This window comes from Lipophrys pholis (genome assembly GCF_963383615.2).
Source record: "Lipophrys pholis genome assembly, chromosome: 7".
NCBI lineage: Eukaryota > Metazoa > Chordata > Actinopteri > Blenniiformes > Blenniidae > Lipophrys > Lipophrys pholis.
The window spans coordinates 28,308,992-28,330,782 of NC_137638.1; the positions used below are offsets into that span (position 1 = coordinate 28,308,992).

General features: G+C 45.7%; 1 protein-coding gene across 2 annotated transcripts in view; it reads left to right on the plus strand.

Annotated features, from left to right (window-relative positions):
* Nucleotides 1-21,791, plus strand: part of sema4c (sema domain, immunoglobulin domain (Ig), transmembrane domain (TM) and short cytoplasmic domain, (semaphorin) 4C) — a 111,268-nt gene that overhangs the window by 52,026 nt on the left and 37,451 nt on the right. For both annotated transcript variants that reach the window (XM_080467406.1, XM_080467407.1), the window contains one exon: nucleotides 7,286-7,486. In XM_080467406.1, coding sequence (XP_080323532.1) covers nucleotides 7,363-7,486 — 124 coding nt within the window. In that variant the 5' untranslated portion in view covers nucleotides 7,286-7,362. The remainder of the gene's footprint in view (nucleotides 1-7,285; nucleotides 7,487-21,791) is intronic.

The following is a 21,791-nucleotide window of genomic DNA, read 5'->3' on the forward strand; positions in this document are numbered from 1 at the left end:
TGCTGCTCCCCTGCAGAGTCTTTCACGCTGCCAGAAACACCTGCTTCAGTTGTTAAAAGACGCTTCAGAAATCTATACATGACCAACCATTTATCCACTCGTGCTGCTCCGGCCTCCTATATGATTTCAAAGTGAGGAGAATTCAGCATAAAAGTCCCAGAGCCTCTCTCGGCCCTCTTTTCAACCAGGAGGTGTGAAATCGTTTGATCCAGCTTGTTGCGTTTATGTGAGACCGCCTTTGTGTGAGTGTTAACATTTTCATTTGTCTGTGTGTGTGTGTGTGTGTGTGTGTGTGTGTGTGTGTGTGTGTGTGTGTTTAAATACTGCCGGTGCAATAAAAGGTGGAGGGAACCGGGCTTTATAAAGGAAGGAAGGAAGAGTGCTGATGGGAGCGTCAGTGTTTGTTTTACATGGAGGTGAGATGAAGGGTGGAGGTTGAGGGTTAGGTTGAGGTTAGTGGATGTGTGTGTGTTGTAGGGCAGTTATGGGTTAATGAACATTAAATCGGTCCCGGTGTGATGGTCGGGGCAGAGATTCCATCTCTTTCTGTAACCGAAGTCACAGTTCAGGGTTAAAAGTCAAGAAATGCCTACAAAGGGACTCACAATCCTTTGGGACGAGGTCTGTGTGTGTGTGTGTGTGTGTGTGTGTGTGTGTGTGTGTGTGTGTGTGTGTGTGTGTGTGTGTGTGTGTGTGTGTGTGTGTGTGTGTGTGTGTGCGTGTGAGTGTGTGTGTGTAAAGGATTGATGGGAGAAAATGAAGGACAGGAAGAGGACAAAGGGACTAAGAGGACAGACATGGATAAAAACCGCTGTCTCTCTTTTCTTGAACATCCTTTGACATCCACTCACTTCGAAGAAACGATCCTGTTCCTGTCCCCCAGGGACTCATCCCACCTCCCCGTACACATCGGTGTGAAACACACACACACACACACACACACACACACACACACACACACACACACACACACACACACACACACACACGAGTTGACACAAATCGACGGGCGCACGCGGGAGCTCTCGCTACCTAATCAGAACCTGTGGCCTATTTCTCCGTATGTTTTAACGAGCACTCCACTGCGGAGCGCTGACTGATATTATTAGGCAGCCGTGTCGCAGCTCATTAGCCAAACCAGACTCAACAACAACACCAGCAGCTAAAAGATGATTTGATGCCGCCTGCAGAGTTATGCGACACCGCGGGACCTTAAAGAGGCCGTGGTGAGAGGAGGAGCAACGCGGCTTAATTTGGTCATCGGGGGGGGGGGGCTTCTTACGGCATCCGCCAGCGATCAGCGGTTCAATGGGGAAGAGAAAAGGCAAAATACATCATAGACAGACTTCAGCCGGCGCTCCCCTGGCGCCGGCGGCGATCCCTGCAGATCTGCCTTCAAGATCTGCGCCGCAATTTTAGCAACAGATTGAAGTGGAGCCAGGAGAAGTCGTCAACGCAGCAAAACAGCAAGCAAAACTGCAGATAGTTGATCTATTTGCACGTATTGTAAATGGCTCAGTCTTCTCTGCCGCCGCCGTGGTTCCTGCTCTTGGAGCAGCTCAATCAATGGAGATGAACCGATGTGCAGAATGTGCAGGAGAAGCTCGTCTCACTGCTGGCGGGATCGTCTGCGAGGGAAATATGACGCTTGTTTTTTCATTGGCAGGTTTTAGTTGTAGTCCCAACAAAGGGATAATCCAGCAAATACAAATGCCGTGGTGCCTTGCTTCTCAGCAGGGGATCCGACACCAACGGTGTGGTTGTTTGTCTTTTGCTGCTCAGCCCGCTAAAGCACCTTTCTGACAAATGTGGTAAAAGAAGTCGTCTGCCAAACACATACGACCGAGTGTCTTTCCAGTGGGGTTGCATGTTCTCGTGGAGACAGAGTCAAGCATTTTTGTAAAGTTCCGCCTGTTTAAAAAAGGTTGCATATTTCAGTATTTGAGTGTAAACTCAACGAAATGTTTGCTCGCTCCCAGCATAACCAGCTAAATTCTATCCTTGCTGTAGATCGCAGTTATTACTGAGAAAACGCCCGTAGCTTCATCCTCCTGTTGTCTGTTTACAGAACTTCTCAACTCTAAAAGAATTCTGAAGATACTTCTTGCTTTTCTAGAAAACTAAATGAGAGGTCTGGTCACAAAGTCATACATTTCGGTGTAACTGATTGACGATTTCCTGTAAAATGGCTGAATCAATCCTTTGTTTCTTAACGACTCTGGCGTCTTTATTTACACCTCGTAACACTGGCAAATTGCTGAAATGGCTTTAAAAGACATTAATCAGTGTTTACATTGTCAAAGTACTTTCGCTCCAGGGTGACCAGGCGCTGAACTGTTCTTTGAAAGCATGTAATGTGTTTTCTTGAACTAGAAAATATGAGGTGAATAAAATTAGAAATTGACGTGTGCTCTGAATGTGAATGTTTTTGGGGAAGATTCATTCATTTCATTCTTAATGCGTGCTTCTAAGCGATTGATGGCTTTGAAAGAATGACCTCTGTTTGAGATTGCACTCTGCATTTTCTTTATTGGCGAGCAGTGGCGGCGTCATCTGTGACGGCCGGATGACAAAGGGGAAGCATATCATCTACAAAAATAGTAGATTATTAAGCTGTTCTGGAGCCTTCATCGGTGCCGCTTCTTTCTCTCGTGCTCGTCCTCCTTGTTCTCGTCCCGTGTGGTGTTTACCCGCCGCCCCTCCACTTAATCCACCTCCAGGACGTCCACTTCACTTGGTCGCCTCTGGGCTCAGGGATGGAGCGGAGGATTGGGCTGAAGGAGACGGCTCCTCTTCTTTTCCTCCCTTCTTTCTTCATATCGCTCCCTCCTTTCCTCTCTTCATCCCCCACTCCCTCCCTCCATCCCCATCTCTTCTCGGCTCACTCGAGCGTTGGCCCAGCAAGGCCTCCAGCATCGATCCAATAAAGCTGGTCTCACGGCACCGCGAGGCCCGGAGAGCGCTCACCCAAACCTGACGGTTAAGCACGCTCAGTTAACGGCACGTCGCCATGATCTGGTCCGGGGGTGGAGGGAGGGAGTGTGTGTGTGTGTGTGAGTGTGTGTGTGTGTGTGTGTGTGTGTGTGTGTGTGTGTGTGTGTGTGTGTGTGTGTGTGTGTGTGTGTGTGTGTGTGTGTGTGTGTGTGTGTGCAGGCGCCTACGTCCAACCAATGTGACTGTTTATTGATTTAAGTTTTGAGAAGAAAATAAGAAATGGCTCGCACACACACACACACACACATCTCTAAATCTCGATTGCCTCCCCTGCCAATCCTCCAAACAGAACAATTGCTTGTTTTCCAGCTCTGAGGTTTAATATTTTTTACATTGTGGGAGTGAAAGCAGACGTTGGCTCCTCGCAGACCGGAGGTGGTTTCTGTCTCTCTGCTGGGCTCAAGTTTGGCACTCAGAGCCCGAAGCATTGAATTATCACCGTGTGTGAATACGTCGCCCATCAGCCATAACTTTATGACCAGCGGCCTGGTAACGTGTCGGTCCCTTATTTACTAGCAGCTCTGACACTTTTCTTTCTTTGATTGAGCTCCCAGACCAGGAGATCAAACCAACCCAAATCCACAACGTTTCTGTCTCCAACACTTTGAGGACAAAATGTTCAGTCGTGGCTAATATGACCCTCCAACAAACAGACAGCATGTCGAAGAGATCCAGTCTTACTCACTTCACTTGTCGCTGGTGATAATTCGACATCTGATTGGCATCCATGCACGCCTGTGATCACGTCTGATTCCTCATGAGAATAATTTGTCCTCATCAGAACACAGCCACTCAGAACAATCACTCATTTGTCCTTCCTGCTTTGCTTGAGTTAAAGTTCAGAAGCTGGTTTAGAGCTTCCTGCGCTCAGTCTCCCCGATTTCTGCCGCAGTTTAAATGCATTCAGAAGTGAACTGACTTTTGCTGTTTGGTTCTCGCCAGCACTTAACGATGACATTTAATGTAGTTCCGGCGAGTGTCACCGATAATCACGGGTCTCGCTATAAACAGTTGGCTTCCTAAAAAAGAAAAAGCCCCACGACGGACTGAATAATTTGTTGATTTTCTCTACTACACGTCAAACAATGTGCTTATCAAGCCATGTAACCCAATTTCCAATCTGCAGGGGCTGCTGAAGAAGACATTCTGTCACCTTTCAGAGCAGGCAATCTGGCAGGCTCCTTTCTTTTCATTTCTCAGTCAGCTACAAGAGTGTGAACAAAATGAATGCCTTAAAGCAAAGTGTCAGAAGGTTTCCAGTCTTATCTCTCCGCCTATACCTTCTCTACAGGCTTTCCTTGTGTCAAAACTACAAAGACATGCAAATATCCACAGTCAGGGCTGCAGCGATCTGCAGGTTTTGAGTTGAGACCTGGTCAGATGATTTTGCTTGAAGCAGCCTGGAACTTTTTCTATTTCTGGACGGACAAGTTGGGACTGTTCAATAAATAAATAATAATAAAAACCCACCTCAGTTGTTTTCACAAAGTGTATCAAAGAAGGTTTTGTTGTACTTTGGACTAATTGTGCATGTAAAGTCATTCAGGTGCTGTGTATTTGGAGTTCTGTATGTAACTTGTGCAAATATTATTACTTTTTATTGTTTCTGAAATCTTTTTTAAGTACTTCAAGTTTATTTCCTCAAAGGTGTTTTATATATCAAGGAACGATTTAAGGACTGGTTGGTTGGTTGGTTGGTTGGTTGGTTGGTTGGTTGGTTGGTTGGTTGGTTGGTTGGTTGGTTGGTTGGTTGTTTGTTTGTTTGTTTGGTGGGTGGTTGGTTGGTTGGTTGGTTGGTTGTTTGTTTGGTGGGTGGTTGGTTGGTTGGTTGGTTGTTTGTTTGTTTGTTGGGTGGGTGGTTGGTTGGTTGGTTGGTTGGTTGTTTGGTGGGTGGTTGGTTGGTTGGTTGGTTGTTTGTTTGTTTGGTGGGTGGTTGGTTGGTTGGTTGGTTGGTTGTTTGTTTGGTGGGTGGTTGGTTGGTTGGTTGTTTGTTTGTTTGGTGGGTGGTTGGTTGGTTGGTTGGTTGGTTGTTTGTTTGGTGGGTGGTTGGTTGGTTGGTTGGTTGTTTGTTTGTTTGGTGGGTGGTTGGTTGGTTGGTTGGTTGGTTGTTTGTTTGGTGGGTGGTTGGTTGGTTGGTTGGTTGGTTGGTTGGTTGGTTGGTTGGTTGGTTGGTTGGTTGTTTGTTTGTTTGGTGGGTGGTTGGTTGGTTGGTTGGTTGGTTGGTGGGTGGTTGGTTGGTTGGTTGGTATTAAATCGCTGCACTGTCGTCCATCCAAGATGAAAAATGTCAGATCAAATTGAAAGCACAATTAGAAATGAATTACTGATTAAAACTAACCATTGGATGGAATAAAACATTTTAATTTGTGATCTATGAATCCCAACATAATTAAAATGTAATTATATTTCAGTATATGAATCTACATCAGATTGTTCTTTTAGGTGAATGAATGAATAAATAGACTTAAAAATGTTTACACAAATAAAAATCATATGTATGTATTTACAGATAAATCACGAAGAACCACCTTAATGTTCGCTCAGGCTTTCTTGCCCACAGCTACATTAGTCGTAAATTAGAGTTCAAGTTTTTAATACGAAAATAACTTGAACACTCACTCACTGCTGCCACCTAGTGCACACAGCTGGCATTGCTTACAGTTTACACACTCCACCACGGCTGCTCCAGGCCGTCACAGTTTGGTGCAGGTCACTTTGAGCCCGGCCAAAAAAGTCCTCATAATATTAATATATATAATTACAATCGATACATAATCAGCCTTTAATTTGTCATGTTGAATAAATGATATATAGAACTGCTCTTTTTCTTGATTTAACCCACAGTTTTTTGGTCTCAAAAGAAGGAGGTTTTTTTTATGTATATTGTGTTTGTTTGTTTGTTTTTAGATTAATCCAATTTAAACATGAAACTACTATATTCAGGCTGTTTTGTGGCTGTCAACAAGTCAAAATGCATTGATTTTGATCCAAACAGCATGTTAGAGTGAAAGAGGTGCAGAATTAATTTCAAATAAAACCTGCTCTGATGCGAAGGAACAAGTGTTTGGTTTGTTTTTCAGTGTTTGTTATCTCTCCCCCGGCATCATTGATCTTTGAGATTTGTCAGCACAGACTGCTGCAGCAAACCTGCTGATGACAGCGGTCCGCCATAATTTAACAATTTATTTATTCACACTGAGGGACTTTACTAATGAAAAAATGAAAGTGCTAATAAAAAGGGGTTGTTCGCCGTTGCCTTCTCGGTCGTTCGTCCCGGCTGTCATGTCTCATCTTGAATTTGATGGCGCTTTACATGGCGCTTTACGCCATTTCCAAAATGACGGCGTGAACACAAGCGCACAAGGTGAGGATTTAAAGGGCCGGCCGGTCCTCGCAGACATAGAAGGACAAAGTTGGGAGTGTGACATTTTAACGTGCAATTCCTCCTAATCCATTGTGCATCCATCTCACCTGCAGCATCTTAACAAGTCAATCATTTTGTGCAGTTATTGGACTGTAATGCTGCGTTGTAGCCGCACTCTTGACATGTTCATTAGGTATAAACCGATTCATTTACAACACAGTGCTATTGGATTGTCCTTGCCTCGACATTCATTTCCCAACACATTGGCGTTTGAAGCGTTGCCAGTGCCAATTAACTTTGATAACTCACCCCCAGCTTAATATACTGCTGCTGAATTGGCTTGACAAGAGTGCGGTGATAAGCTTCTTTTTTTTTTCCTGGGCTTTCTGAGTAGCGATAGCTGGATTATCGCTCGGAGTGAGGGAGGGACCCCAGAAACTTTCCTGCATAACCTCCACGGCCAAAAGTCATTAAAATGTTTGTTTTGTTTTTGTTGGCAGATGTACACACACACACACACACACCCACACACACACACACACACACACACACGCACACACACACACACACACACACACACACACACACACACACACACACACACACACACACACACACACACACTGATTGCAGCCCTGTCCATGTAGACTTGGCTGATTTGCATAACTCCTTCCTGTTTTACATGATTGTGGGATTTGATGACCGTGTTCACTTTGATACTTCAGGTTTTCAAAGTGAGAAATGTATGGATCTGTTAAGTGCAGCTTTTTAAAAAAAAAAAAAAAAAAAAAAACTAACTTGCATGTTGTAAATATTGTGCAGACAGAACAGCTTCTGATAAACAACAAAGCCAATAAAGGAAGTGGATCGCTGCTTCAAGCTGATGTGTTGTTTTTCCTCTCTCCCTCTCTCTCGGCGGGCTGCCAGGAGCCGGGCCGCTCTCTCCAGGCTCTGTCATCCACCGATTGATTGCTCCATCCGTCACTCAACACCAGCTCCGGCGAATGGAAGCTGACATGCGAGCCATGGGAGGGATGAGGGTCTTGCTCCTGGTGTTCCTGGTCGGGTGGGACATGTCGCTCGGCCTCAACTGGAACCCGATTCCTCGAAAGACGGTTCGATACCAAGGTGAGTCGACACGAAACGGAGACCGGCGGTGGAGGCGGACCTGAAGAGGCTGCGACAGCTTCGGGTTTCTTTCAGTAGCAAATCGCTCAAGTCAAGATGATCAATACTGGATTCTCCCTCAAAATTACACGGAAACTCAAACAGGACACTGAGGCCCCGTTTACAGGACGACAGACTCAAGTGAAAAGGGAAAATTACTGTCGTGCTCGTGCACATAAAACTTTACTTTTTCAAAATGTTCCGTTTTTCATTCAGAAGGCAGCGATGCTGCTACTGCACATGCTCAGTAGATGAACAATAACAACAGTATTTGCCTCCAGAGTGTCATGACTCCCAGTCCACGTTCTCCTGGAACACCCGTAATAACAGTCCAACTTGGTCGTCTGTCCACTAGAGTGTCCTTATACTCCCACTGTTAATGTTTATAGTGTATTGATGTCTGCATAGAATAGAATAGAATAGAATAGAATAGAATAGAATAGATAGTATTTTATTAATTATTTTGTCTCTAATTCTTCTCAGTTTGAGTCGAGGCTGATATTGGAGACCGATCTACTGTGTGAATGTCGTTTTCCAGCAAAACATGCATTTGAGGAGGATTCGTGTTTCTAAATGATCAAACGAGAAAACGAACGCGGCCGGATTATATGCTAACCGTGCAACAAAATCCGAAGTGCAACTCCATCTGCTGCATAAAACCACATATGCACACACTTCTCTTGTTTACTCGGTTAATTAAAAGTTAAGCTCCTGCTTTTAGACCTTGGTGAGTTTGTACGTTCGCCAGTGTTGGGCGTCGCCGCGATGCCTTGGCTAATCAGGGATTGTGCAGGTGGTCTGCAGCCTTTCTCCGAGGCAATCTGGGAAGGCTCCAAGGAAAACCCATTGGGATCCTGCGGTTTAGAGCTCAGTGCATAATGACTATTGGTACATGTAAAACAAACAAAAAGACTTGAGTTAGTTGTGAACAAAGCAAACAAGATCCCACAGAAAACAGTGAATCTAATAGATATTATAATTTAGTGAGTATATATTCTTATCAGTATTCAGACTTGAGTAATTCTCTTTTCAAACAGCTGGTAATGTCTGAGATCATCTGCCCCGACTGAATACCTCCAACCAACTGCAAAGGAGGCTTCACCTTTCATTCATAATTGATGAAGGTTATGGAATTCGTCACTGCGAGCTCTGTAAAAGCTTTTATTTTTTCTGCTCATGCTTCCAGGTGAATAATTTTCATTTAAGTGGGCCGGCGCCATCTCAAGTGGGGCATTCACTTCTCGGTTGATCAAGCCAACTCTGAGCGAACGGTTGCTTTGCCAACAGCTTCGCTTTTGACGGTTTTTGATGTTCTTCATCTCCGCATTCCCTGAAAGGCTGAGCAGCTTCTGGTCGGAGCTGGAAAAGGTCACTGAGCTGTGTCAATATTAGTCCTGCAAGCAAGTCCGCAGACTTTCAGTGGATCCAAACATCTTCTAGCTCCTCAGAGTCATGGAGAACGTGCAAACTCCTGCTCTACTACCGACTCTCAACTAGAACACTACCAAGTCCCAGGAGGACATGGACCAGAAGTCATGGCTGTGGTAGAGTGGTCGCTTTGAATCGGAATGTTGCTGGTTTGATTCCCCATCTCCCCGTGTCCACATGTCAAAGTGTCCTTCAGCAAGTCATGGATTGAGCTCCTTGCATGGCAGCCACCTTCACTGGTGGGTGAATGTGACTAATAATGATTCATTAATAATTCATTGAAATAAATTCAGTTCAACATCCAGTACAGTATTGTGACGCATCCTGGCACTTGAATGTGTGTTTTTATACCTTTTATTGTTGAAGGAAGGAAGGAAGGAAGGAAGGAAGGAAGGAAGGAAGGAAGGAAGGAAGGAAGGAAGATGGCGCTGACAGTGTAAGGCACTTTGGAAACAAGCATTGGAAGCCGAACCGTTTTCACAAAGTTGCATTTATATGTCCACGTTCCCGTTTCCACGGAGTCAGAGCATTTTCAAAAAGTTCCTCATTGGGAGCCATTTTCAAAAGCTTTGTGTTTTCCGTGGCTCCGAGCACCATTGTTATGTAAACGGACTTCCAGAGAGCAACAGACGTTTTCCGTTTTCCGTTTTCCGTTTTCCGTTTTCCGTTTTCGAGTACCCTGAGCCGTAGTGACTGGATGGGTAAAACAAATGTTTTAAAAAATCATCAAAATCCTTCAACTCGTCACGAGAATGATGCTCAAGCTGTGAAGCGATTGATATAAAAAATAAACTATCTCAACAACCAGGGAGGATTTGTCCATCATACCGACGGTGGCATGATTTCTGGGTTCTGGTCGAAGACGTGGACTCTCAGTAAAACAATACATCCCTCTAATCCTGCTGCTCAACTGTATTTGCTCTCTTTATCTCGGCCCTCCTCTGCAGCCAGACTCCACTTTCTTCCCTGAACAATGCCAATAGTTGCGAGCTGAGAAATAGTCTTCTTTTTTTTTTTTTAATCCCTCAAAGGGAAAGTATCGCATGCTCTCATGGGAATTAGGAAAACACTCTAAAACGAGCGGTAAGAATATGGAGAAAAGGTATATTTTTCTCACCTCCCTCACCTTTCATCCGGGATCCATCCCTCCTTTCCCGTCTCCCCCCGCTCTATCTTCATGCCTTTTATCCGTCCCCTGCCCTCTTTTGCTTTGTGTGCCGCGGCTCGTCGAGTCTACCTGAAATGCTCTTATGGCGTTTTCACAAAGGGATCCGATTTCAGCCGCTCACGAGGAGAATGGCGCCCGGCGGCAGCGGCGGCTCGGCGGCGGCGGGCTTTGGGGGATATTTCAAAAGCTGCTTTCTTGTGCCGCTATCACCCGTACACACCCACCCAACACCCTCCTCCTCCTAACAGTCCTGTGTTTCCCTCTCATCTCGCCACGCTACCCTCATCAGGGCTGTTGTGCAGCGAGAGAAGGACACGGGATCTACGGAGGAGTCGAACCAACGAGAGCTTGGTGGTGAAATGTTACATCCTGACAAAAGCAAAACCCAAATTGACCCAAATCCCGGCCTGCATACAGTCGTGGTGTCAAACTCGTTTTAGTTGAGCACGCTTCATGTTGAGTGGGCCGGAATGGTAAAATGTGTGTTTTTACAACCTCACCCTGGCTTTGGGGCGACTTTCAGAGGATTGACGTCACAGATAGTTCAGCTCGGGTCTCAGTGGCATGTTGTGTCCAGCTTCTCTTAAGATATTTGTTGAAAAGTTTTGTCTTTAAATTTTCACAATTTACTTGTTGGTTTGGCCCCACGGGCCTTATGTTTGACACCCCTGGTGTAGAGCCCCCAGACGGGGGGAATCGCGGACCTTTCAGTGCACTTTAAAATGTATTGAGTGATAAAACAAAGCATGATGTGTCTTAGTTTTCTGAACTTTTCTGGTGGAAAACTAAATGGAATTAGCTTGCCTTGCTTTTTGTGCACGTCTCAGAAGTAAAAGTCTTGACATGAAACGTGACCAGGCCAGCTAATTCAAGTGGAATTATCTTACCTGTTGACAATTTCTCCTCTCGGTTTGAAAAGAAAAAAAGATTTTCAGGCTCAATACCAGGTTAAATGACTTATATGGATGGACGAGAGGAGGAGGGAGGAGGGAGGTGGGAGGAGAAATGGAAAAAAAAACAAAGCTGGAGTAAGAGGGAGGGATGGATCAGTGCAGAGGAGCGAAATGAAATGAGAGGGGAGCATTATAATGTAGAGAGAGAAAGAGAGAGAGAGGGTGGGAGGGAGAGAGAGAGAGAGAGGGTGGGAGGGAGAGAGAGAGAGAGGGTGGGGGGGAGAGAGAGAGAGAGGGTGGGGGGGCAGTCACTAACTGCCTGTAAAAAGGACAGAAAAGTAGCTTCAGGTGAAAGACAAAAAAAAGGACGCACACACACACACGTGAAGCACTGAACAATCTGTGTGTGTGTGTGTGCGTGCGTGTGTGTGTGTGCGTGCATGCGTGCGTGCGTGCGTGCGTGCGTGCGTGCGCAGTGGGAATATCCCAGACAGACACTAGAAGACATGAAAAACAAGAGTGAGAGAGAATATGGGGTCACGGAGGGCACGTGTGTTTATACCTGCTTGTGTAGAGGGAGAGGGGCGGAAAAAAAGTGTGTGTGTGTGAATCTGCCTATCTAATCCCCCTTTGTTTATATGTGTGTGTGAGTGTGTGTACTGCTTAGGCTGGCAGTCTGAGGGATTTGGAGCTCTGGGTAGTATAGGAGGGGTGTGTATATGGGGTGTGTGGTTTGTGTGTGTGTGTGTGTGTGTGTGTGTGTGTGTGTGTGTGTGTGTGTGTGTGTGTGTGTGTGTGTGTGTGTGTGTGTGTGTGTGTGTGTGTGTGTGTGGGTGGGTGGGTGAGTGAGTGAGCTGGGTGGGTTATGGAGGGGCGAGAGATGGTGGAAGAGATAATATTTACCCTCCTCCCATCACTTCCACCCCCACTGCCACCCTGCAATTACATGAGGCTTACACGGGTTTGCAGAAGAAGAAACACAAACATCCTGTCTCTCCTTCCCTCACTATCTATCTGTCCACTTCTCTTCTCTCTCTTACTTTTTAAAGTCGCATGCTGACATTTCACATTTGAGGCTGCCGTCAGCCCTCACCAGTCGCTCGTCACATTTATGCACAGGAGAGGTAAAAAAAAAAGTTATTGCCGGCTTCTAATGAGACGTTTTATGTACACGTATTATGTATGGCCCTCGTAGAGCTGCTAATGAGTGCTGTAAATTTACATACTTTTCATGTTTCGCTCACATTCTCTCATTCTAATCACTGACATTGTTCCTGCATCTAGATTTATTTTCCCTTTATGTGGATAATACTTCATGTTTATGTTTTGCACAAGCTTTTCCGTTGCCCACACTCGGCCAGTGTATAGTTTTCTGAGAAAAGCCAAACACTAGTTCGTTAGTCCATCTTTAAATCTTTTCTACTTGTTTGTTACGCTTATTTCCAAGCCCACTGGTCACTGGAAGACCCAAATCTTGGGAAGTGGGTCATGAAGAGACAGTTTCATTAGTTTTTAAAATCCCCTGGAAACTTTAGCAAACTTCACTAAAAGTAGAGGGAAGTGATATTTCTGGCTTTGTACCTAATTAAAAGTCCTAAGTTCTGAGATTTAAAAAAAAATCAATAAATCACAGATGCACCCTGAGATGCACCTCTGCAACAACTGTGATATGTAGAATCATTCATCTTATGTTTTAAAGTGGAAACGCAAAACAAAATCTGGGAAAACTCATTTTCTTTGCTTCTGCACATGAGCAGCACGGCAGTAGTAAACGGTTCCTTCTGCACATGCTCAGTAGAGACAATGTTTTCCCCCATCGTGTCATGACTCCCAGTCCGGATTCTCCTGGGACTTGGTACTTTTATTTTGACAGTCACCGTAATAACAATCCAACTCGATCGTCTGTCGACTAGAATGTCTGTGTTCTCCCATTGTTAATGTTCAGAGCGTTTTGTTCTCTGTGCACATGTTTGTGTGGTTTTTTTTTTCCTCCTGGCCAAAACAGACTGTTTTATTATGTTTGGTTTTCTTTTTTTCAATATATCCAAATCTAATATTGAAATCTCAGAGCCGGTAAAGTCCAAGTCCCAAATGGATCCCTGACTCCTGCTACTCCATCTTCTACCCGCTCTTTCTTTCACTCTGCTTTATTTTCTCCTTTTACCCATCAGCCTCCAACTTTAACACGACTGACTCAGTGACGCCGAACAATCAATCGTTAGAAATAAGGGAATACACGAAGTACAGAGCACAGCGACAGAGAAGCCCCTCCACCCACTAGTGTTCCTGCACTGTAATTACAGAGTAATGTGGACGCACCAGTGCACATATACAGTATAAATGCAAACAATGGCTCAGGGCGCTGGTGTGTATGCTCCGGTGTCAAGCCCGCATGCATTTGACTTTGAAGCATTAATCTGGCTTAAATCGCCCGATTCTTGTGAGCTATTTTCAGCTGCACATTATATGTATATTATATGTATATGTCTGCATGACAAAAGTAAGAATCTGTGGCAGTCTGAAGCTCTTGCGTCCAATATGTGCAGTACAGGGAAAAACAAGCTGATTACTTTCTCTCTCTGGCGTGATCAGCGACGGCCTGCCTGCATTACCTGCAGTGCACGTTCACAAAACACCTCAGAAATCTGTCAATAGACGCAGAAAGCCATTAATAAAGCTTCAAACACTCTCAAAATCTTAACACCGCCGAATACATCAAACTGATTTAATGCAGTCCTGCTGTATTGGACCGGTTTGCCTTCATCTGGCTGCACCTAATAAACTGTCTCCGGCGTCTTTATCTCAACATTATCATCCATATCATTGTCACTTCTCTGTCAGCTGGTGGTCGCTCTCGCTTTCACGATGAGCTTGGCTGCTGGTATTTGATCTGTTGCTGGCATCATCAAGGGTTTGGACTGAGCGAGGGAAGACGATAAGTCTTTCCAAGCCAGAAAGGCTGAAGTCCAGGTGATGTAATGCTCAGTGGCATTTTATTTCGCCTGTATTTTAACAGGAAGTCCCTGTGAGATCAAGTTATTTTGTAAGGGAGACGGCTAATTACACAATCACAGTGATAGTGATAACCCTGGAATTCATTAATCAGTGTTTCTCACCACATATTGGTGCAGATTCTGTCACGACTAAGATGAATGGGATGAGAGGACATTTACTCATGTATGATATAGTTTGCATTTTGCATTCTGAAGTGTGGAGATACCTCACTAATCTTCATCAGGTCTACGATCCCTCCTCGTTCAAATGGTGGTTCAGATCCCTGATGGGCATTTTATGTAAAGACGAACCCAGAAATATAGGGAACTCGCCAATTTGACGTGACAATCAGGACTGTCGTGATAAAAGTATACGTGATAAAACCAAACAATTCCCACCAATCTCAACATGAAGCCAATTTTAATTTCACTTTCTGGTGCATACGACAACGAAAAACTTCTACAGCGGTTGAACTATCCATTTTTTTTACAAACTCCCCCCGACAGCACGGCTTTGAGGCTCGTTTGATAGCAATGAGTTCGTTGTCTCCAGCGATATCTCAGCTCAGGTCTGTGTTGTGTCTGCGACTCTTAAAAAATATGTGAAAAAGAATTTGAGAGGATTTAAAGTCCTTCCGCTCTTTTGCCTTTCTGTCTCTTACCTGCCGTCTTTTCATATCGATTGGAGCGTCCATTATGTTGCTTTAAGCCACTTTCACTCCCTTAACCCCGCCCGGTTCCATTGATTGTGGAACATAGGTCACCTGATAACGCCACCGTCTCACCTTTCTCCTTCAAGGCGTTCTCGCTCAGACGCCATCTTTCCTCCCCTGCTTTCACGTGCGCTCTTCGGCCGAGCCCGATGACAGAGGCCGCAGAGCCTGCGGTTTGACAAAGCGCAGCAGCTGTGGCTGAACAAATAAAGAGAGAGAGAGAGAGGGGGGGGGGGGGGGGGGGGGGGGTGAAGAGGGCAGTAGAAACCCAGCGTTTAGAAATGGGATATTTTGCTTGAAAAGTCTTGCCGGCTTTGATGCAGCAAATGAGGCCTGCATCTTTAAAGAAAGGCCAAAGCAAATTCATGCTTCTTGATTTAGAAAAAGAACGATAGAGCGCGGGGAGGAGGGGAGGAAAAAAAAACAGCCAGAAGAAGGAGAGTGGAAAAGAGCCGGCCCTCTGACCTCCAGAAACCTTGCTCCCTCCCTCTTTCTCTCTCTCCCTCCCCTCCTTCTTTCTGTCTCCTGCCGTATCTCCCCAAACCCTCCAATTACAGTAATGAGTGGTTGAGAGCGAGGCAGAGAGAGGCTGTGCGTGACTGGGAGGACAGATGTGGGGAGGAGGAGGAGGAGGAGGAGGAGGAGGAGGAGGAGGAGGAGGAGGAGGGAGTGGAAGGAGGAGATTCATCACCGCTTTTTATCTGCTATGAGTGTCACTCATCCGCCCGGCCCCGCGCCGACTGGTCAGCGGAAGATTAACAGCCGGGACCAGATGTCAGGACCTGCAGTGCTCTCTGTTGTCACACCGACTTTGTGAGGGCGGATTAAAATGAGGCCTCTCTTAACCGAAGCACCTCCGTGCACTCCGGAATCCGCTGCCACTCTCGACATCACGTCAAATAAACGACTGGTTTCTGTGGCAGACGGGACGTTTCGGGTAATAAATTCAACTCCTGCTTCCAGATGAAAACAGATCCGACATGTGTTCGGTTCCTCTGAGATGCTATCTGATTACACAATTACATCATAAATTAAACAGGATAAACAACAGAAAATGAAAGCCTTTTTAAGTCATTTAATAGGATAAATATTGGATTGGTCCCACGTCTCCAGAATAATTTGCTGGGTTTTGCTTCATTATGTCATTTTAAAGTTAAATTAAGTAGCATTTTTATTATTGTCTGACAATTAGTGTTTTTTGGGGAGTAGCTTGTGTCGCTGCCAGCCTCGAACCACGTCATAACACAAAATACCAACATCATCATGTCCTCTGGATGAGCACATAACGGCACATCTCTGCGTCCTCTCATGGACTTTATTGAGCCGCAGATGTGTTTGTTTCTGTCTGTTATGGCCTTGCTCTTACAATAACCACACCATGAGTGCACGAGTAGAAAAAAACTAGCCCTGGGTGCTACATAATGCGTCTCAATTGAACAGTGATGCAATGTGTTGCGGCTAATTGAATGCCCAAATACCTCAAAGCACTCCTGGTGTCGAGGTAAAAATAGTGCAAGGTTACACTTTTACACGCGCTTGACTTAAAGGACAATGTGAGGCTCTGGAGGAAAGTGAATTGTTTGACCAAGATAACACAGGATCGCAGGGCCACTTGTAGGGTCACTGTTTCCATGTCTCGTGACTCACTGCAATTCTTGGCATATTTGTTCAGTGAGTCAAACTGCAAAACCTTTTCAGCGTCACTGACTATCAGTCAAATAATGCACATCAAGAGATGCCAACACAAAATATCATCCGTCTGAAAACAATCTCTGTTTCTACGGCGACGGCAGAAACACCGAAAAGCATTTCATTAGCGTGAACCGTCAGACCATTTGGAAAAAGTTGGGTTTCCAGTGGCTGTAAAGAGACACCCACAACGCCACCAATGTTTTGACTTGAAATCGTGAAAAACACCAGCTTCCACCCATGAAACAGAAAACCACACATGACACATGGAACCCGAACAGAGCTGAGGCTGTTTGATCACTACTATACTGGCTTTCACGGCCGGGCTTCGCCTTTGTATTTCCCCTCCTCATGAATCATCGTTGCCGCAATTTTTGGCATAATTGTTCAGTGAGTCCAAATCCCAAAATACATTTCAGGGTCAGTGAGCTGTACGGCCTCCCTTTCTTTCACTCTGAATGTGTGTGTGTGCGTGTGCGTGTGTGTGTCCGTGCATGCATACGTGTGTGTGTGTGTCATCACAAAAAATGGCCCTAACCCCCCCCAGCCGGCGCTCACCGCTGGTACCAGTCATACATGCTGAACCAAGACGCTAGAATGGGAAGAAAGAAAAAAAGCATCAACCAGCACTAGATTTGCTTGTTGTGTGTTGTAGTGTGTGATCCTCCCCACCATGCGGGGCCGTTACACTCTACCGCTTTCATCTTATGCACTCTCCCCCTCTCACCCCTCACCCATCCCCCCTCCCCACTTCTAAAAACCATCCGCCATTGCATTAATCCAGATTAACCACTTCCTCTCCTCCCACTCCAACAAGCATTCGTCCAGTTCGGGGACATTAAGTCGCTGTATTACCATGACGGGAATGCGAATGCCTTTATAAGCTAGAATAATGTGCGATACACAAAAACACAATAGTCTTAAAAACATAAATTCATTAATTTGTGTATTGATTTAGTCGTGAACATCTTCTGTTGCATCTCATTCTTTCTTCATTCACAGATAACCTGCATCATCCTACGCTGCTCGTCACTACTGCTGTATAGTGAAGACGTGTGCGTCTTCCCAGTCCATGTTTCTCTTTATCTCCTTGCTCTCATTCTGTCGCACACCTGACTAAACTGTGAACTTCGTCTTCTGCACAGCAGACGGAGCCTGTGCATCCAAGTGGGAGTTTGTGCGTGCGTGCGTGCGTGCGTGCGTGCGAGCGTGCGTGCGTGCGTTGTTTTATCCCCCTCAAAGAGGGTCCCTGTTTAGATGAAGGTCTTCTGGAGCTCCGCCGTGCACACACCCGGCGTATCTGGATGTTTGTGTGGGCACCGCACGACGTCTCTGTCTCCTCCCTCTGTCCCTCTGTCCCTCTGTCTGTCTGTCTGTCTGTCGTTCCGTGTTCGCCGCTGCTTCAAAGCTCTCCCTAAAATAGGCCTGTAATCATAGTTTGGTGCGCGAGCGGCTCGGCGGTTGGAAGCTATAAGAAGAGTCTGTGTGTATTTATAGCAGAGAGCGAGAGGAAGGCTTGAAGACTTGACGGAGGCTGATCACAGAGGCCAAAGCCCGGATCTCCAGCCTCTCAGCCGGTCAGGACGCAACAGGCACTCCCATCTCTCTGCTCCTTCCTCTTCTTCAGCTCTGTTTGGTCTGGCACAGCCTGGTCTGGGCTGTGGACGTTGCTGGAGCTGCCACTTCGCCCCGAGCTACTCTGTAATAGAGTGAGTTCATGCGACCATGCGCGCCTGGCATGTGAATACATGCAGAGCAAAGTTGCACCGTGTAGATTCACAGAGCGTAATCTCTTCAAGGCCCCCGGTGAAACATTTTTGTCCTTGTTGCTCCGTTTCAAGACGCCACAGCAGTGAATGTTGGAGCGCCAGTTGTTGATCTGCTACCTTTTTATAAGAAATGACCCAATTCACTGGAAGCTTTTCTTCCCGACAGGGTTTATTGCCCCGTGACATCCTCTTGATCATGTTGCGTCACTGTTGCATGTCGGGACACTATGAAACTTCTCCTTTGTGGTGCGTTCAAGGACAGGATTGGGTTGCATTGATGTGTGTTGTGAGGACCATAAAGTGTCAAACGCACAGAGTTGCAGGTGTTGCACTGCACCGAAAGAGAAAGAAACAACGGTCCGTCACATCCGAGGTGAAAACAACACCAGAGGATCGTTGTAATGGGTTTCCCTCTGCAAATGTGAATGTTGTGCATCAGCATGCAAAATGTTCTTATCAGTACTTATACAGCTCCACATGGCCGACAATAATCTCTTTTGGCTTCCCATTGTACTACATTTATCACTGTTCCACACCCATCTGAAAACAAACACACACACACACACACACACACACACACACACACACACACACACACACACACACACACACACACACACCAGGCCAGAGAGATTTCTGAGCCGTGTGGACCTCGGTCAGCCTTTTCAAGTTCTGAGTTGTTGTTTTTTTTGTTTTTTGTTTTTTTCGGTTTTTTTGCTTCCTTTCCTTTCATTTGGACTTTTCGGTGTTTGCTCTTTTGTTGTTTGTGCTTCTTCCATCATCTGTTGGACTCATTATGCCTCCCCCCGTGTTTGCCCTCCATTTCTTATTCCGACTCTCCTGCTTCCTACAAACTGTTGTTTCCAAGCATCAAAGGCCTTGTAATTTAACTCGAACCGCCCTCAGACATACACAGACAGACGAGGGCCCTAAAATGATGGGAGGAAAAAAAAGAAATCCTTGAATACTTCTATTTAAAATCTTCAAACGGTATGCAGACGTCTGAAATTCAGAGTTGATTCTCTTCAATATACGGTACAAGGACGGCGGAGTGAGAGCAGCTACAATATTCTCCGCGCTTCGTTTGGACTCAATTTAGATATTTGTGTTTTTGCCCAGTCAGTAATAAAAAGAGAAGGTTGCTGCTTTTTCCACGCTTTCAAATCTCCTGGACCTAGAAATGCTGGCTTTTCGTACATTTCCATGGAGAAAATAGTGTTTGAAACAACATGTGCACTTGTTGACCTGCATACAAACAGTGATGAACCACAGCTGGGGACGCGCTTTCATCTGTGTATAGACAAACCCATCACTCACGCAGGCTGCAAACACACACACACACACACACACACACACACACACACACACACACACACACACACACACACACACACACACACATGCATATGCACTGACGCACCACAGCAGGTAGCCTCAGGGCTGCCACAGTGTGGTGGCAGATGGGAAGTGCGTCTCCCATATCGCCTCTTAATGACAGAGAGGCTGATCACTTCAAACAAACCACTCCGAGCAGAACTTTCCCTCTGTCGGAAAGTCGACGAGGCAGGTACCCTGGAGAGCTCTTCCAGGTGTGTGTGTGTGTGTGTGTGTGCGTGCGTGCGTGCGTGCGTGCGTGCGTGCGTGTGTGTGTGCGTCTGCATGTAAACACAATGTCGTTGAAAGGACACATGAGTACATCCATGGTGGGCACATGCGTACAGACGTGCAGTGATTTGTGAATATGTGTGTGCTCTGTATCGCCTCACAAGTTTGTGCAAATCAATTGTCTTTTAGACTGAAAGTGTGTACGTGGGGCCACACACACATACATACACACTGCGTGTGTGTGTGTGTGTGTGTGTGTGTGTGTGTGTGTGTGTGTGTGTGTGTGTGTGTGTGTGTGTGTGTGTGTGTGTGCTCGCCTCCCTCGGTGGTACAGCGTGTCATCTCTGGAGTTTTTTCGCCCGGCTGTGTGGAACACAGCAGATGTGCTCGCCTCTCCCCCGAGGACGCCGCCTCTCTCTCCTCACTCGCTCTCGTCTAACTCGCTCATCCGCACATACCCTCCAATGTTTATACGCCACTGCTCTTCAGATAATAAGCCGACTTCAGTACTCAACCCCCCTCCTCCTTCCTTCCTTCCTTCCTTTGGTTACCTCTTCCCTCCACTCTTCCATCTCTCTCCTCCCATCCCTCTGTACCTCTTAAAACATGTCGCCTCTCGGGTTTTCTTGAAGAGAGGCTTGTCCAGATTTGAACGTTTCACTGACCCAAGTGTCCTCAGTGCACTTTCAGAGGCTTGTTTCACTTTGCCAGTAGATCTGAGCACGCTCCGTTTGCCTGTTTTTTGAACAAAAAGGAGAGTTTTATGTTATATTTTGTTTATTTCAAAAAGGCCCGACTCAAGGGTCTTACTCTGACAACATTAGGAACCGACGGGAACCGAGGATGACGAGCTTTCCAGGTATTTTTGTGCAACAGTGATCATAATGCTGGAGGACATACCTAGGTGGAAAGTCAATCATTCAATCAATCAAACTTTATTTATAGAGCACTTTTAGTACATTCAAATGCAGCACAAAGTGGAAACAGACTGATACCCAGCCTGCCATTTTATATACATATCAAAGCTAAATAAATCATTAAATAAAAATTCACAGGCATGTTTATGTACAGCAGTCACACTCAATGCAATGTAAAAGAAACATTCCACCTAATAAAAACTTCACAGATACAGTGTGAACGGAACCATCAAAAGTGAAGAAAGTCTTGCGGATACACTCGTATTATTGTCGTGTAAACGGGACCTCAGAAGAGAAAAACCAGCTTCTTTGCCTCGATGACTCCAGAAGAGAGCAGCCAGAAGTCATGAGACGTGAAAAGGTTCCATCATATTGCAGCCAGTCCTGAAAAGTTTTATTTAGAGTGACACTCAAGAGTTAAAAACATAACAAAACAGTGATGGTTTCCCTGTTGGCTGTGACAACCTGCCTGGCAGGACAGTCCAGCTATCTCCACTCATGGGCCATTCATTTGCTTGTTGTTGAGCTTAGAGCCAAATCACGCCGTTTTGATTAGAACAGCCGCCACGCCGCTGAAGACGGTTCTATACGGATCCTTTGCTTCCCATTGGTCGTCCGCTCAGAGGTCCAGCTTGTTTTTTACGACCCTCCTTTAGTGTGAAACGGTCATTGCATTAACATGTTTGAACTCTTTTAATGATTTGTGTAAAAAAAAACTAAAAAAAAACAAGTCTTGAATTGGCATCTGAAAGCTAATCTTGTGATGGAGGAAGTTCAAGGGCAACTTTAGAGTAAAATCACTGCCATACTTATAACATATCATCTTTGTCTGACCTTGCTCTCACACACACACACACACACACACACACACACACACACACACACACACACACACACACACACACACACACACACACACACACACACACACACACACACACACACAGCTCTTTCACCCAGAACAGGCTTCTCCTTGCATATAAAAGTCTATTCAGTCTCAACTAGGCCACAGCGTCACATGAGCAGCTCGTCACACCATAAATCACACCAGGTCTCTCTTTGGATTTCAGCAGCTATTTTCAGTTAGGGGT